General features: G+C 43.5%; 1 protein-coding gene across 2 annotated transcripts in view; it reads left to right on the forward strand.

Annotated features, from left to right (window-relative positions):
• The window catches only part of adamts10 (ADAM metallopeptidase with thrombospondin type 1 motif, 10), an 83954-nt gene that overhangs the window by 40395 nt on the left and 25757 nt on the right, over nt 1-17802 (forward strand). For both annotated transcript variants that reach the window (XM_083767750.1, XM_083767749.1), the window contains exons 8-16: nt 464-609; nt 3340-3383; nt 5181-5286; nt 9341-9487; nt 10444-10585; nt 11960-12067; nt 12520-12665; nt 13876-13939; nt 14216-14318. In XM_083767750.1, the coding sequence (XP_083623876.1) occupies nt 464-609; nt 3340-3383; nt 5181-5286; nt 9341-9487; nt 10444-10585; nt 11960-12067; nt 12520-12665; nt 13876-13939; nt 14216-14318 (1006 nt within the window). The remainder of the gene's footprint in view (nt 1-463; nt 610-3339; nt 3384-5180; nt 5287-9340; nt 9488-10443; nt 10586-11959; nt 12068-12519; nt 12666-13875; nt 13940-14215; nt 14319-17802) is intronic.

A 17802-nucleotide genomic window follows, 5' to 3' on the forward strand; every position in this document is an offset into this window, starting at 1 on the left:
GTTTTGTATTTCTGTTATATTCATGTTCTAGCTTTCATGGTTCTATATTCATGTCCCCCCCCCCCCTCCACACCTGCTGTATCTCATGTGTAATCAACTCTCATTTGTATATTAGTCTTGTTCCCCAGTCAGTCCTTGTCAGCACATCATGTCAGTTTGTTTGTGATGTCTCTTAAGTTCTGCTAACCTGTATTAAAACACCCAAAGATTGGTTTGTAAACACTTCCTCGCTGTCCTGCTTTTGGGTTCTCAACACTCTCAATACTCACAGTATGTAGCAATGTAAATTTGATTGATTGATCCAATACTTTATTAACAAGATGGTTAAGAGTACAGGTAGTACAGTCAAAGGTTACTCTAAAAGGATAATACAAAAAGCCCCAGGGGGGCTTGTGGTCCATTGTACTCAATTAATCAGGAATACATATATAATCCTATACTGTACTATCTTTCTCTCCACCAGCCAACGCTAGAGATTAACCACCATGCAGGGAAGTCCTTGGACAGTTTCTGTAAGTGGCAGAAATCCATCCAGCACCGCAACAGCAACGGGAATGCCATCCCAGACAATGGAATCGCTCACCACGATACCGCTGTGCTCATCACCAGGTCAGAATAGCAAACCGATCTGGTCCCTTCTGGTCATGTCTTTGGCAGCGGGTTAGGCAAACATGTCACTTTGGGAAAAGCAAGAATGTACTCGTATGCACGATGGTGTCAACAAAGTATAATGGCTCAAATGCCGACTTTCCGGTTCGATTCCCTGTTGGCCGGACCATTTGCTGCATGTCGCTCTCTGTGTTTCCTGTCTTTCACTGTAACAAATGAAGGTGAAAAAAAAATAATATCTGATAACTACTGTACACTCAGTTCTAAAAACACCTCTAATGCTACATGCTTATTTAATGCAAGGCCAGTTGAGAATTGTGCTTCATCATGATCATAAAATATTTATAGTGGCAAAGCATGTGGTGGGGAACCTAAACATTGCAAAGTAAACTCTGTGGCAGATGTTTTTGTGTGTGTGTGTGTGTGTGTGTGTGTGTGTGTGTGTGTGTGTGTGTGTGTGTGTGTGTGTGTGTGTGTGTGTGTGTGTGTGTGTGTGTGTGTGTGTGTGTGTGCAGATTTAAAATATCGGCGTATAGTATAGAATCCCAAGTGCTTCCCTGTGCTGCTCGCGGTTGGCGGATGGACGGTGCGGTTAATATAAATAGGATGATATAATGAATGTGGTTGGATAATGGGCGGATAATGAATTTGCAGTTGCGGGTGACAAAAAACTCCATCCGCAGGTCACACACACACACACACACACACACACACACACACACACTGACTGTATAAATATATATACTGTGTAGATGCCGTCCGAGTTATGTCGTAAACTATAGTTTAAGTTCAACCATCACAAAAAAAAAACTATGCAAACGTGGTTGTTCCAGGCCTTATAGTGAGCTTACAGAATGTATGCAAACTTCGCTAACAGTGAGTGTAATCTGCTACACTGTAGCAGATTGTAGCAGCTACAGTATTCCCCCAGGTTGTTGTTGTAAATAAGAATGTGTTTAATCCATTGTCTTCATTAAGGATTCCAACTAAACAGCATTCATGCTGAGCCAAGCATTTTTGCATTCCCTATCTCTCTCTCCTCATAGCCTCACATTCATGCCAAATCTGATCTGTATGAGTCTGTGTCTTGTCCTGTCCGGGGTGATGAAAGCTGGGGCCGGTCTGCCCAGCTCAGCATCTGGAGAGGGAGTACACACAGCACACATAAGAAAGGAGAAAGAGACTTTTTTTTTCTCTCATTGAAATGGAGAGTCAGTGAGAAAGAGAGGGTAACAGGCATAGAGTGAGAGAGAGAGATAAAGAGAGACAGAGAAAGAGAAACAGAAATCAGAGCACAGCTGTCTTGAATCTGACAGCCCTGAACCATTCCAAGGAGAGTGCGCGCTCTCTTTCTCTCTCTCTCTCTCTCTCTCTCTCGCACGCACGCACGCATGCACGCACAGAGTACACTTTGATTATTTCCTACTCTCACTCTGACTCTCTTTGATTCTCTCTCTCTGACTCGCTGTCTCTACTACTTTCTCTCTGACTATCTCAGGCACTCAGACTCTCTCTCTGGCTGTCTCTCTGACTCACTCACTCACTCTCTCTCTCTCTCTCTCTCTCTCTCTCTCTCTCTCTCTCTGAGCCATCCCAGTAAACTGCCCGGAGGAAAAAGAAACAGCAGTGGTGGAAACACAACACACTAACAGAGATACAACAGAGATGCTATTCACCAAAGAATGTGCATCTGCAAACACCACAACCCAGCGTCTGTTTCCTAGTCATCAGTCTGATGCCTCTGTCTCTCTGTGCTGTGTCGTAAAGAGTTATGCCACTGAAATGGCCCAGGCCACAAATACCTCCCCATTCTCTGTGATGGAATGTGCAATAAGTTAACCCGTTAAGACCCGAAGCCCATTCTAAAAATGTTTTCTGAAAAACCTGAGCTTGTATATCTGCTATTTTTGAATAGTCAAAGATATGTCTAAAATGTAAAGTAATGGGTTAACGTTCGAGACAGTAGTTGGATAGTATCGCATAGCTTAATGATTTAGGTCCTAGGAGTAAAATAAGAAAGAAAAAGGAAACACTTGAAGGAAAGGTTCTGGAAACCTCCAATTTGTCACGTTTTTAAGATATAATATGTATACGGCTTTGGCAAGTTGTGTGTGATAACAGCCTGGTTATACAGTACAAAGTCCTTTATCAAGTGGTGGATGGAAACTGTCCAGACGGATGACACTAAAGTGACCATCCTTGATTTCCTGCTATTGTTCTTCAAAACGTATCAGTCTGCTATCACTGCTGTCCACCGTCTGTCCATAGACATCTATGTGTGTGTGTGTGTGTGTGTGTGTGTGTGTGTGTGTGTGTGTGTGTGTGTGTGTGTGTGTGTGTGTGTGTGTGTGTGTGTGCGCACACGCACTTGCGTGTGTGCATCTGTAGACGTGAGTGTCCCCTTGTCTGAATGTCAAGCTCGACTGTGAATGTGTGCGCTTGTTGTTTGTATATGTATGTGTTTGTCTGCCTGTCTGTGGATGTGTGTCTATGTCCAGCAGTGGCCAGTAGGCCTGTCTGCATGTGCCCTGTGTGTACGCAACTACTTATTTGTGTCTGCATGTGTACAATATGTGGGTGCGTTCAGGGGTGTGGATGCCATGAATATTAACTGTACACAGTAAAATCATGAGTGACCCTCATGGGTCCACTGACTGAGTTACAAAATGAACAAATTAAAGCTGAGAATGTGTAGTAAATGACTGGGTTTATTTTGCTTCCTGTTCACAGGTACGACATCTGCATCTACAAGAACAAGCCCTGTGGAACCTTAGGTAACACGCACTGTAATACATGGGCGCATGCATGCATGCAGACACACACGCATACATACACACACACTAGTCACTGACTTTAATTCACACTCAAGAGTGAGTGAATAAACCACACACACTGGTCACTTGTTAGCAGCACTGGGCCCCAGTGTGTACTTGTTTTTAAGCCAGTAGGGTCACTGAGGGCGTGCAATTCATGAAACTGCCCTTATTTCACTCCTTCAGTAACATCAACGTCATGCTTGATTGGAAAGTTTTACAAACAAAGCACATAGTAGACTACAGTATGTTTCAAAATGCACAGTGCCTGTGCATATATTATTCTGTTTTAGAAAGTACTGAATGAACTTGATGAACTTAATGAAAGAGCTGTAGCAGCAGTCTCAGGTGCTATTTACACGAGGATGGTGTTCATAAAAAACGGCAAAATAAAGTACCGTTTAGCGCTGTCATTTAGACGAGAACGGTGTTCTCAGGAGGTGAAAACGCATCGAAGTGAAACTGCCTCCCAGAGTGGAAATCTTTCAGAACAACTATGGTCTCCATATAAACAGGCAAAACGGTGAATCCGCAAAACTTATGACATCATGGCTCACGTTGGCTCACAGCGCATATGTTTATTACATTGATGCAGAGCCATATCATTATGATATAATGGAGTTCCTGAACAAGCCTCCCTCCTCGCCTACAAAGTGATGCTCATCAGCGATGTTGAATGTAAAACCATGATGTAAATAAAAGCCTTGTGATAGACGGCAGCCGCGGCAGCAGCGTTTATGTAGCCTAATGTATTATACAATATATACCATCCCGTGGCGCGCCCAGAGCCGTGTTGCGCAGGCTTGCGTGAAGGTTTCTTCTTCTTGTACGTGGGTGACCTGTCTATTTGGCAGCCCGTTATCGCCACCTAGCGACAGTATAGCAAAATAGCACATCATATCATAATGTGTGCGTTCTCGTGTAAAGGGTAAGAAAAAATGAGAACGCAACGGGACTTTGACGTGTTATATGGAGATGGTCCCCGTCTAAAAGAGGCCTCAGTGTAAATTTGGGGTATTTTCAAAGCAAAGCAAAATTTGTTTTCTGCCTTTGACTCAGTAGTGAACAGTTCTGGGTTAAGTGTCTTGCTCAAGGACACTTAAGCACAAAGCAGCCTGTAGGTGCCGAGGATCAAACCGCTCTACTTTCTGAGACACTGTTGTACATGTATACTTTTTAGGCAGTTTGCTTAACTGAGGTGGTGGGATGAGAGTCTCCGAACTGCCCACAGCCCTCCTATGAGACACAGACTGAGTAGAAAAGAATGGTGGTATTTTATCATGATTATTATTGAGGACCTATTACGTGAAGATGGGTTTAAAAGTGGTGAAGTGGTCCTTTAACGGAGCCTCATCAGACTTACAGTAACCCTGTTTGGATATGGATACTTACAGTTTAAGGAACATTTATGTTGTTTTAGTTTTCATGGCGTGGTGCTGAAGGGGCCTAGCCATCTAGAAGGGCTTATCTGTGTCACTGTCTGTACGCCTGTCTCCCACAGACCAATCACAGCTCAACACACAGCACTGTGTGCATACAGCGAACCACAAGGCCAAGCTTCACGGAGCACTCGAAGCTTGCATTATCACATCATTGATGCTGTGTGTGTGTGTGTGTGTGTGTGTGTGTGTGTGTGTGTGTGTGTGTGTGTGTGTGTGTGTGTGTGTGTGTGTGTGTGTGTGTGTGTGTGTGTGTGTGTGTGTGTGTGTGTGTGTGTGTGTGTGTGTGTGTGTGTGTGTGTGTGTGTGTGTGTGTTAGGTTTGGCCCCTGTTGGAGGTATGTGCGAGCCAGAGAGAAGCTGCAGTATTAATGAAGACATTGGCCTGGCAACAGCCTTCACCATTGCTCACGAGATTGGACACACGTGAGTAACGTACAGTTTCAGCAGTGGCGGAAAAAGTGCTCAAATTCTTTACTTAAGTAAAAGTATAAATACTGCAATATAGAAATACACTGTTACAAGTGGAAGTCCAGAATCCAACATTTACTTTAAAGGGTTAAAAGCACAAAAGTATTGGCATCAAAAGTAGAAAGAATGAGTACTCTCATTTAAAGTTTTCAAATGTAGAATAACTTTTGAAAATAGCACATCTACAATGCGTCACATCGCAACGCATTGTGAGCTTGTAGATCTGCTATTTTCAAATGGCCGAATAATCAAAATCTACAAAGTAACTATAGTAACTAAAGTTGTCGAATAATTGTAGTGGAGTAAAAGTACAATATCTGCCTCTGAAATCTAGTGGAGTAGAATAAAAGTACCAATAAATTGACATACTCAACTAAGTAAAGTACAAATACCTCAACATTGTACTTAAATACAGTAGTTACCATTTACTTTATGGTATGTGTGCACGACACGTGAACTATTATAGACTCACCTGTGGGCATTACTCTGTCACAATGGTACCCATTTGTACTATCTCCCTGAAAGTTCCATCAGACAATGAAGTTATGTACAACCAAAGATTATTCATTTATAAAGAAAAGAAGGGACGATCTTCATTGGAACGAGAGGCGAAATGGTACACAAAGCCTACAAATGGTCTCCTAAATGAAGTAGGCGTGGTTTGCTTCTCCCCGACCTTCCCACCTCCCCAGGCTGACAACAACACTGACAACGGAAATCAGCCCCCATAAACCAAGAGTCTAAGACAGTTATGGAAAATTATATCATTATTAAGCATTGGAACACACATTTTATTTCACCAAAAAATGTCCATTGCTATAATATTCACATATTCAGTGAATATTTGAATATTATTCACATATTCTCATCTTAAATATGGGGCCAGAGCCCCCTATGTGTCATCCTTCAAATTGCAGATGGGCAGAGACTTCCGGACTCCTCTCAAATCTCGCGAGAGTTTGTTGCTGGGATAAAGAAATGTCGATAACAAAGTAGAGTTTCTCCTGATTTGTCTCGCTAAAAGAAGCCATTTTAGTATGAATATATTGGAAATATTGTGTGCCTTATGATGATTGGGACCACTATTTAGTTCAGTGACCATGGAGTTAAAGAATGGTTCAGAAGCTGTGTTCACGTTCACTCTCCCATTGGAATTTAACAGACTCCAACATTCTTCCCGTCTCCTAATAATGTGTCCGCCCCTTCATGCAGATACAGGAAGTAATGCAAAGTTGGCCCCTCTTGCTATTGGCCTCTTGGGTACTCAGACACTAATTGAAAATGATTTATCATGTTCTATGAAACAATGATTTACTATAGTGCATGCCCAACTTGTACTTAGATTTTGGGAAAACATCCTCATTTCCATTTTTATTTTGTTATAGTCAGTCACCACATGGAGAAAAATGCTCACGTGTAGGATCACACACATTAAAACAGTGCTGCTGAAAGGCTTGCTAGCTTTGCTCTGGCTTTGCTAATATTACTGTAGCTTGACATTACAAAATGTTGACTTTTGGTAGCTAATGTGTTACATATGTTCAACTGAAAATGTAATTTTTGTCAAGCAGTACACAGATGAGGGAACCAAGAGCTTGATGCTTTTCAGTGCTATTATTGCAGTTGATAGGAGGGATTGCTGCAGCTGTCAGTCTACCAGATCTGACCCCTTTATAAGCTTTGGAGAACAGAGAATTTTGAAAACTAACCAGCTATTTTTCCAGACTGATTCAATTATTAGTTGGGACAATTAAATTATTCTGTGATTCCCTACCAACTTTAATTGAAGCTATGCAAATTTAAAACAGAATTTGTATTTCATAGGTTTGAGGGAATAGGGTTAGGCAACAACAACCTATATGATATTCAAAGAAAATATCAGGACATTTTCTAATTTGGGTCTTAACCCAAAGGTTGTATGTACCTCAAGAGAGATGGCATTTAGATTAGATTGCTACATCACCCAGGAGGAGAGAGCGTATGTAAGTTGCAAGTTGCACCACCGTGAGTCATTTCCATCAATTGAGAATGTGTTAATAGCCATATATTATATACTTTCTTTCAGTCATGCACTATTTATATGCCAGTGGAACAACTTATGTGTGGTGCTGGTGTACATCGACCTCTCTGCCTACCTCAACCTCCATGGCAATGGTTGTGTTGTGTTTGTGCCGCAATCAGAACTTTTATTTACTTGATAGTATATTGCACAATTAAAAGTTTGTTGTGAGCTACTTGAATGTGAGCTTGTAGATGTGCTATTTTTGGCGTGCAGCATGGTGCGCAACAAAGTATAAATCAAACCTATAGGTCTGATGTTGTAAGTTTTTCTGTGCAAGCCGGTATCATTTTTGGGAAGTGGCCTGTTTGCTCAGAGTAATTGAGTTTGCCATTTAGCTATGAGTGCACACAGGACTGGGAGGTATTTAGACAGATGGTGGATGCATTGGCTAACCCAGGTAGCTTTGAACTGCACAGGCTGCTTAGTACTTAGACCCCTGGGCTGTCTAGACAACCTAACTGGCCTTTAATAATGTGTGTGTGTGTGTGTGTGTGTGTGTGTGTGTGTGTGTGTGTGTGTGTGTGTGTGTGTGTGTGTGTGTGTGTGTGCACGCGCTTCAAATCGCTATTCTATATCTTCAGAGAGTATATTTGTTATGTGTGACAGTTAAAGTTTATATCAGTAACCCTCACTCCACTTATAACAGCATGTAAATTGCTGCCTATTTAAAATTTGGTTTGGTGATCTTTTGAACCCAGAATTGGTTGCAGGCACGTTCCTGTTTTGCCCCCGCTTCAGAAAAAGTACATCCATGAACCTTAGTTCCTAGATGATGTTACTTAATTGCTCACTTTTTTTTTTAATAATCAAAGGATTAAAAGCCATGTTCTATTTCATGCATCAGTCAATTTGAGTGCTATAGTAACTCAATATAGTAACACTATAGCCGGGGGGGGCATGGATCTCCAATTTCCATCGTTACTGACTTGGTGCTCTACAGCCGGGCACCGGTCTAACTACAATGTTTAATGGTTTCAGTTCCCTTAAATCCTACTGTAATCCACATTCATCTTATTCCAGTTGACCTATTTAACGATTAACACTGTCTCACAATATTACCCATGTGTCCTGACCATTGATGTAAAGTAACTAAGTACTCTAAAATGTTGAGGTATTCGTACTTTACTTTAGTAATTACAATTTCCTAAACTTTTCTACTTCTTCTACTCATTATTATTATTATTATTATTAATAGCGGCCGAAATGAGGTGGCTGGCATACCCATTAGAGATAGGGTGAGAAGTTCGCGAGAGAGACTCGAAGTAGAGTCGTTACTTCTTCGCCTGGAAAGGAGCCGGCTTAGGTGGTTTGGGCATCTGGTTGGGATGTCTCTTGGGTGTCTCCCTAGGGAGGTCCTCGAGGCACGTCCCACTGGGAGGAGACCCCGGGGCAGACCAAGGCGCAGTTGGAGGAAACATATCAACTCACTGGCCATGGAACATCTCGGGATCCCCCAGGAGGAAGTCACTAATGTTGCTCTGGAGAGGGAAGTTCTCTGGTGGAGATGTTGCACCCGCGACCCGACTACGGATAAGTGGTTGAAGATGGATGGATGGATAGAGTGGTGCCCGTTGGAGTTCTTTGTCAGGCATGCCCAAATATGGAGTCTATGCAGACGTCAGAATGATGTCAGAACAGGCCAGCTCCATATATGGATCATCATGGGTATAGGGCCCTGTCCAGAGCGTGGGTCCGACCGACTCGACACCGGGCAACCATTTCAGCCCTATAGGCCATTTGAAAATAGCCGATCTACAAGCTAACTGAGCTTGTAGATTTGCTATTTTCAAAAGATTTGTATACATTTGAAAATATGTGAAACGGACATTCTGTGCCAATGAGTCCTTTTAGTTGTGGTACATTTTGATGCCAATACTTTTGTACCTTTACTCAAGTACATTTTGATATAGTGTAGTTTTTCCACCACTGATGTGTCCCTACCAATAGGTTTGGGATGAACCATGACGGTGTGGGGAACGCCTGTGGGTCGCGGAGTCAGGAGACGGCCAAACTGATGGCGGCCCACATCACTATGAAGACCAACCCCTTTGTCTGGTCCGCCTGCAGCAGGGATTACATCACCAACTTCCTGGAGTGAGTGCATGAAAATAACCAATAGTTGATATTGATAAGTGCTGATTAACTGACCCTGACAACACAGAGGGCCCTATTCATTCAACTCATTTTGGGCGGGAAGTCGGGAACCCCTTTTGGTGTTTTAAAGCATTATGTTACACTTTAGCTATTTAAAAATAGCAGAACTACAAGCTCATAGCGCGGCACTCTGTGCCGCGCTATGAGCTTGTAGGTCTATGAGCTTGTAGGAGCTTGTAACATAGATTGTTTCACAGCAAACATATATATATTTTTTTTTATCCCACGATTTTGTAACCCAGTTTTCTTTTCACCCAGTGCCAATTATCTAATGTAATCCTGGGCGCTACACTTCCTCTGCCAACCTGGGGGGGCAGCGGACTGACCTCATGCCTCCTTCTATGCATGAGGAGTCCAAGCTGCTTCTTTTCACCTGACAGAGGGGAATTTCCCCGGCCGGACGTAGCGCGTGGAAGGGACACGTTATTCCGACCAGTTCCTTTCCCCTCCATCAGGCGCCCCGGCTGGCCAGGGGGAGGTAGTTTTAGAGACCAGGATTACGGCATGTTTTTGTGAGGGTATCTACCCTAGGGGACACAGGGAGAACATGCAAACTCCACACAGAAAGGCCCTATCGCCAACCCCCGCCTCGGGTATGGGCACTGATGACGCAGAGGAGGGAACACGCCGCCAGTGCCACAGCAAACATTTTTAATTCAAATATTTGCTTCTGGGGGGGCGGAGGTATATTACATCATTTTTGGGGTCCTTGACATTAAATATTGAGCACCACTGACACAGAAACATAAGGTTTTTCAGAAAACTGTCATGATTTAGAAGACATTTCTTAGACCTAAATGGGTTAAGTTGTAGGTTGTCAAAGATCCAGATGAGCATTGTTGTATTCCTAACTGCTCTTGTCACCCTCAGTTCACCTTCCTCTCGTCTTTCTTTAGTTCAGGCATGGGCTCCTGTCTGAACAACGTCCCCCCCAAGCAGGAGTTTGTGTACCCCACCACAGCACCGGGACAGGCCTACGACGCAGACGAACAGTGCCGCTTCCAATACGGTGTCAAATCTCGACAGTGTAAATATGGGGTGTGTACTTTTTCTTCTTTGTTTTCACCTTTCATTTATCCTTCAACCCTTATCATTGCCTATACCTTCTTATGGTCATTTCTTTCTCAATTATTTTGATCACTTAAAAGATGGATCACTCAAAGTAAAGGCCTACTATATTTTCTCTTATTATTCATCATAAACTGGTGTATATATGTCCCTTAAACTTAATCCCTACTTCATACTTTGTCATACGATTGTGTCCCGTGATGAAAATAACATGCTCACAACATGTGAGCGTTGTAGATCTGTTATTTTAACTTCTTTTTAACTTCACCTATAATTAGGTATGTCCCGATCACGTTTTTTTGCTCCCGATCCAATTTACAATTTACATTAAGCAAGAACAAAAAAACATGGCAATACATCATATACATAAGAATAATTGTTATCATGTATCATACGTAAGCTAAGAACATAAGAGTGGAATATTCTATGATTCTGATCATTTGATTTTGAGCATCTGCCGATCTGTTATTTATATTTTATAGAACACGTTTATGCCATATCAAGAGTACAATATCCCAAATCACAGACAATATCCAGTCTAATATCATGATATGGATACAATATTGATACTAGGGATGTCCCTACCTATACTGTATAATGACATGCCCAAAATATGGATGCCAGGCGCAGAGTGTTTTACATGTGCTTACTGTATGTTGACTCAATAATATTGGCCATGGCGAATATCCAATTGCCTCTGACTCTTGATTCCTTTTCTGTGGCCCTCTGGTTTTATTTGGCTTCACTACCAAGTCTTCATGAACAATCATGTGAGCTACCTTTACTGAATAACATCTGCTTTATTGGACGGTCAACTTTATGGGGCCGGCCGCTGAGCGAATGGACATCTGGAATGGCATAGTACTTTATGGACTCATTATTATTAATACTATGTGGTCCGAGCATGTGTTTATAATAAAATACAGTCCTCATATGCTATAGCCATTGCAAGGCCCCTTAAACACCTTAGCACCAGTGGGAGCAGGGCAGGGAGTTGAACCATAGTCCCTGCCTTTTGCTCTATGGGTCAGTGGATCCACCGTTGACTGTTGTCTCTCTCTGTAATAAGCGTATATGGACTCTGACAGCTTTGCTCTCTGTTTTCTCTCCCTCCCCTCTTTTATCTGTTTCTAATTCTCTGACTTTCTCTTTCTATGTCCCTCTTTCTCACTCCCTCGTCTCTTCACCCTTCTCTCTCACTCACTCTCTCTCACTCACTCTCTCACACGCATGCACGCACGCACGCACGCACGCACGCACGCACGCACGCACGCACGCACGCACGCACGCACGCACGCACACACACACACACACACACACACACACACACACATACACACACAGGAAGTCTGCACTGAGCTGTGGTGCATGAGCAAGAGCAACCGTTGTATCACCAGCAGCATACCCGCCGCAGAGGGAACCATATGCCAGACCAACACCATTGACAAAGGGGTACGGTATAATATACGTATATATTGGCAACCACCTTTTTTGATCTACCAGGTGATCAGATCAGGATATCGAAAACATCCGCTATCAACCATTTTTCCTTGATGTGCATAAAATGTTTATTCTATTTAACATCTATAATAAAATGTAAAAGCAATGATGGTTTTCACTGTCGGCTGCTGGGTGATGGATAAATTAGAAAATTAAAACCCTAACTACTGCGATTTAGTATAAGCCGCGTCAAATTCAAAGCCATTTTACCACTGGGTAATGTTCACGTGTATTTAATTTGGTGGGACTGTCCAATGCCTTTCAGCTCAGTCCTTTGTTGCTATCATGAACTTTTTGAAAGTCATCCAGTTGTAGTTGTATACTAATAGCCTATTGCTTCAGTGGTGCTGGAACCTTGGTTATGTTCTGTATATAATGTATGTGTGTGCTTGTGTGTATTCCAGTGGTGCTACAAGAGGGTGTGTGTGGCCTATGGGACCCGTCCTGAGGGCGTGGACGGGGGCTGGGGACTGTGGTCTCCCTGGGAGGAGTGCAGCAGGACCTGTGGAGGAGGTGTCTCCTCTTCCATCAGACACTGTGACAGTCCCAGGTAAGGTCTCTCTTTCTCTCTCTCTCTCTCTCTCTCTCTCTCTCTCTCTCTCTCTCTCTCTCTTGTAATTGTAAGCAAATGCAATATTTACACTTTACCCCCTAACATTCCACACAGAACTGTACAACATTAGATTCGTATGTTTACTGTGTTTTTTGTGAGCATTTATGATTAGTCTTGCGTTGCCAGACTGTTGCCTCTCGCAATTTACAAATGCTTCCATCATATACAGTCTGGAGCAACGGAAGAGCTATTATGAGTATTGTGATTGTAATATTGTAATATTATTCTATTTTTGAATATATTAATGTGCATTTTATTCCAATGTTTTGTTAATGGTATGAGATACCAGGGTTGTGGCTCTTTCGGAGCGGGAACTCTGGGGGGAGGGAGGTGTAAAATACTCATTTTTGTATGCTATTTTTGACTCAATATGACTTGAAAATATTAAATAATATAATAATAATAATAATAATAATTAATAATAATTAAAAATAATATATATATATATATATATAAAGCGGATATGATTGATTGCTTGCTGTGGTAAGTGACTGTGTCCGGGTAGCTCAGTTGGTAGAGCTCTCGCATTTGGACCACAAGTTCATGGTTTCAATCTCAGGCACCGCCAACTACTCAGCGTATGAGTAGCACGGCTTGGGTGTGGGAAGTACTGCATGGTAGCTGATGGTAGTGGCGCTCCACCTCAGTGGCGCTCCACCCCTGTCCCCTCCCAGGGCAGGGGTCTAGCGCATTGTAACGGAGATAGACTCCTGCGTGTTACCGGCTGATACCGACAATAAGCCACTCCCGACCTACTTCTTACTGTGGTAAGGGAATTCCGACCTATTTCCAGTTGTCTGGATAATGTTAAATTCAGTAAATTAATCAAATTCAGGGATTTCTTAATAACCTTTCAATTATTTTTAATGCTTTTCTTCTGAAAGATTTCATATCCTATAAACTGTATGTTATGGCACGATTGAGAATAAAATAATAAATCTTCTGCCTGTATCGCAGTGACGATCTGTGAGAGACAATGGGGCAATAAAAGGGCAGACAGAGCAGATTGAAACCATGCAGGCTGGCAGCAGAAGCCACAGTTGTGGCGATATGACGGAGGAGAGCTCTCGTTAAATTGTCCTCAGATGTGTCTCACTGGCCTGGTTCTCCTGTGTGCGTGTCTGTCTGTCTGTCTGTCTGGTTGCAGGCCAACCATTGGTGGAAAATATTGTCTGGGGGAGAGGAAGCGCTTCCGATCCTGCAATATTGACGTACGTCCCGCTACTCTGTATCATTGTTGTCATTACGCTCATCTTACTTACATAATCATCATTGACATTTTGTATTTGTCTTTGCACGAATGTGTGATTGTGTGTGCTTGTACGTGTGTATGTGCATGTGTGCCCGTGTGTGCCCGTGTGTGCCCGTGTGTGCCCCCGTGTGTGTGTGTGTGTGTGTGTGTGTGTGTGTGTGTGTGTGTGTGTGTGTGTGTGTTTGTGTGGTTGTGCGTGTGTGCGTGCATGCGTGTGTGTTTGTCTGTGTTACAGGAGTGCCCTACAGGCTCTCAGGATTTCCGGGAGATTCAGTGCTCTGACTTTGACAGTGTTCCTTTCCGGGGGAAATTCTACACCTGGAAACCTTACAGAGGGGGTGAGTAAATAATCCCACTGTGTGTGTGTGTGTGTGTGTGTGTGTGTGTGTGTGTGTGTGTGTGTGTGTGTGTGTGTGTGTGTGTGTGTGTGTGTGTGTGTGTGTGTGTGTGTGTGTGTGTGTGTGTGTGTGTGTGTGTGTGTGTGTGTGTGTGTGTGTGTGTGTGTGTGTGTGTGTGTGTGTGTGTGTGTGTGTGGTGGAGAGGGGGATACAACTGTGCGCCCAACAACAGTTACATCACTACAGATGTAATTGCAGCAGTGTGAGTGAGCGTGTGTGGATTTGTTTTCTCAGTGGGGATCTCTTTCAAGGTTCACCCCCACTAAAGGGGGATGACCCTAAGACGCACACACACACACGCAGGCAGGCACGCACGCACGCACGCACCCGAACCCGAGAGATGCAGAGAACCATGTATATTACATGAGAGGATAAGTGAAGGGAAAGTGAAAGTGAACAGAGAAGAATGAGCGAGCAGGAGTGTCGATGGAAGCAGCTAGAACGGTGAGCAGAGGAGCAAAGTGAGGAGGGAAGGGGGTGGAGAGTGGGAGAGGGAAGGAACGCTGCAAACGGCAAACCTCTCTCCTGTCTGCTCTGCAGATGCTGGCTCTGCGAAGCCACGCATCCCCCGGTGCCTTGCGAGAAAATTCCTTGAGCCTGATGAGCGCTACACTGGACGAGAAAGATAAATAGTTTCGACGACATAACTGCCTTTAATCTAGCCCCCTCCAATAACATAATGGCTTACAGAGATGGCTGGGTCTGGCCTGCTCCAACTTCAGGCAACAAGTGCTCCTTTCATCAAGTCAGCTGATTTTACAATGGAAATCCCTTGCAGCTGTTAAAATACGAGCAGTGCCATAGACTCTGCCCTGCGCTAAAGGCCAGATTACCCCCCCCCCCCACCCCCCTACACTCGCTTCGTCTCTCTCTCCTACTCTGCCTTTTACCTTGCTCGTCTACTTCTCTCATGTCCATCTACCCTTACCCACCACCAAACACACACACACACACACACACACACACAGTCACACACACACACACACACACACACACACACACACACACACACACACACACACCCTGTCACACACACAGTCACACACACACACACACACACACACACACACACACACAAACAGTCACACACACACACACACACACACACACACACACACCCTGTCACACACACAGTCACACACACACACACACACACACACACACACACACACACACACACACACACACACACACACACAGACACACACACACACACACACACACACACACACACACACACACACACACACACACACAGACACACACACACACACACACACACACACACACACACACACACACACACACACACACACACACACACACAAACAGGCTCGTTGAAACCGCTCTCCTATTTTCTCTATACGGCCTCTGCATTTGTTGTACATTATATATGGAACATAGCCTACTGTGAAGTTCACACAAAGTTCACCTAACTTAGCTACTACAGGGAAAACATGCACATGTACATATGATACTCTTTTTTTTTTACTATTTTTTGCTCTTTTTTGCACTCTTTATTATATTCTATCCCTTTTTTTTGCTCACTTTGCTGTGTCTGCTGTTTGATGTTATCTATGCTGCTGCATTGTCTGAAGGAAGCCAAACAAAAACACATTTTACTCTTATCTACCTGTACACAAGATGTAACAATAAAGCACAACCTTGGACCTTGAACATTCTGCAGTCTTATACTCTTTCCCTCTCTCTCCCTTTGTCTTTCTTTCGCTGTTATGCAGCCAGACACGGGGCCAGGCAGTTCCTCTCACCTCTGCTTGTCTCTGCATGTCTCTCTCTATTTGTCTTTGTCTGTACATTTCTCTCCATTCTGTTCACTTGAGCCACAGACGGCCTTTCTCTCTCATCGCAGACGGCCAAGGACGACAGTTCATTAAAAGATCTGCAGAGTATATATATATATTATTTGTGAGCCAGTGCACATTGTTGTGCACAGTCCAGCAGTCTTCACATTCAGCCATGAGTCCATACATAAGTCCCCCCCAAGTTAGAGTCCACTGGGCCTCTGGAGACTTTACCACGCACGCACGCACGCAAGCACGCACGCACGCACGCACGCACGCACGCACGCACGCACGCACGCACGCACGCACTCACACACACACACACACACACACACACACACACACTCACACACACACACACACACTGCCCCAAGCCTCTTTCTTACTATGGACTGTTCTGGCAAAGCATGGCACCTTGGGAATTGTAGTTTTCCATGGTCTCACCACTGTCGTCTTCTAGCCTGCTAGTTATCCCTGCCCTGCACAGTGCACCTCACTCACTCTTTCCCTCTCTCTCTCTCTCTCTCTCTCTCTCTCTCTCTGTCTGTCTCAAGTTTTCCCAGTACATACTGTACCTGCTTCACCACTGCCAGCACAAACAAACACAGGCTAGAGTGATTTCAACAGCCACTCAAATTGTAGAGCTGTTGATTTCTTTCTCTTTTTTGTCTTGTTTATTTTTTCTTTCATTTTGTTTCATAAAAAAAGTATTTCATATCATAATGTTTGTAATAATTTATAATCTGTTTAATAAAAACATATTTGACAAAAAAAAAAAAAAAAAAAAAGAAAGTAGAGCTGTTGGCTAGCTGGATGGATTGTAGATATATATTATATATCCATAATCCATCCAGCTCAAATGAAAATGAACGGAGAGAAAATTGAGTAATCGACTTAAGCTGTGCTGCGCATATCTAAATGAGTGCTTTTAGTTGCAAGTGTGTGTGTGTGTGTGTGTGTGTGTGTGTGTGTGTGTGTGTGTGTGTGTGTGTGTGTGTGTGTACCTATTTTTTTACAGTCTATGGTGTGGACGTGCAGTCGTGCACATGCGTGCATCATTATGTGAACATAAGGATGTAGTAACCAATTAATTCCAGCATCCTCCAGGAACCAGTATAATAAGCACCTCCTCATCCAACCACTTGACCGCAGGGGCCTCTCATACTAAACACGTACAGTAGGCATTCATTCAGGGGCCTCTCATACTAAACACGTACAGTAGGCATTCATTCAGGGGCCTCTCATACTAAACACGTACAGTAGGCATTCATTCAGGGGCCTCTCATACTAAACACGTACAGTAGGCATTCATTCAGGGGCCTTTCATTCAGGGGCCTCTCATACTAAACACGTACAGTAGGCATTCATTCAGGGGCCTCTCATACTAAACACGTACAGTAGGCATTCATTCAGGGGCCTCTCATACTAAACACGTACAGTAGGCATTCATTCAGGGGCCTCTCATACTAAACACGTACAGTAGGCATTCATTCAGGGGCCTCTCATACTAAACACGTACAGTAGGCATTCATTCAGGGGCCTCTCATACTAAACACGTACAGTAGGCATTCATTCAGGGGCCTCTCATACTAAACACGTACAGTAGGCATTCATTCAGGGGC

The sequence above is a fragment of the Protomyctophum parallelum genome (genome assembly GCF_964188405.1).
Source record: "Protomyctophum parallelum genome assembly, chromosome: 6".
NCBI classification, from domain to species: Eukaryota; Metazoa; Chordata; class Actinopteri; order Myctophiformes; family Myctophidae; genus Protomyctophum; species Protomyctophum parallelum.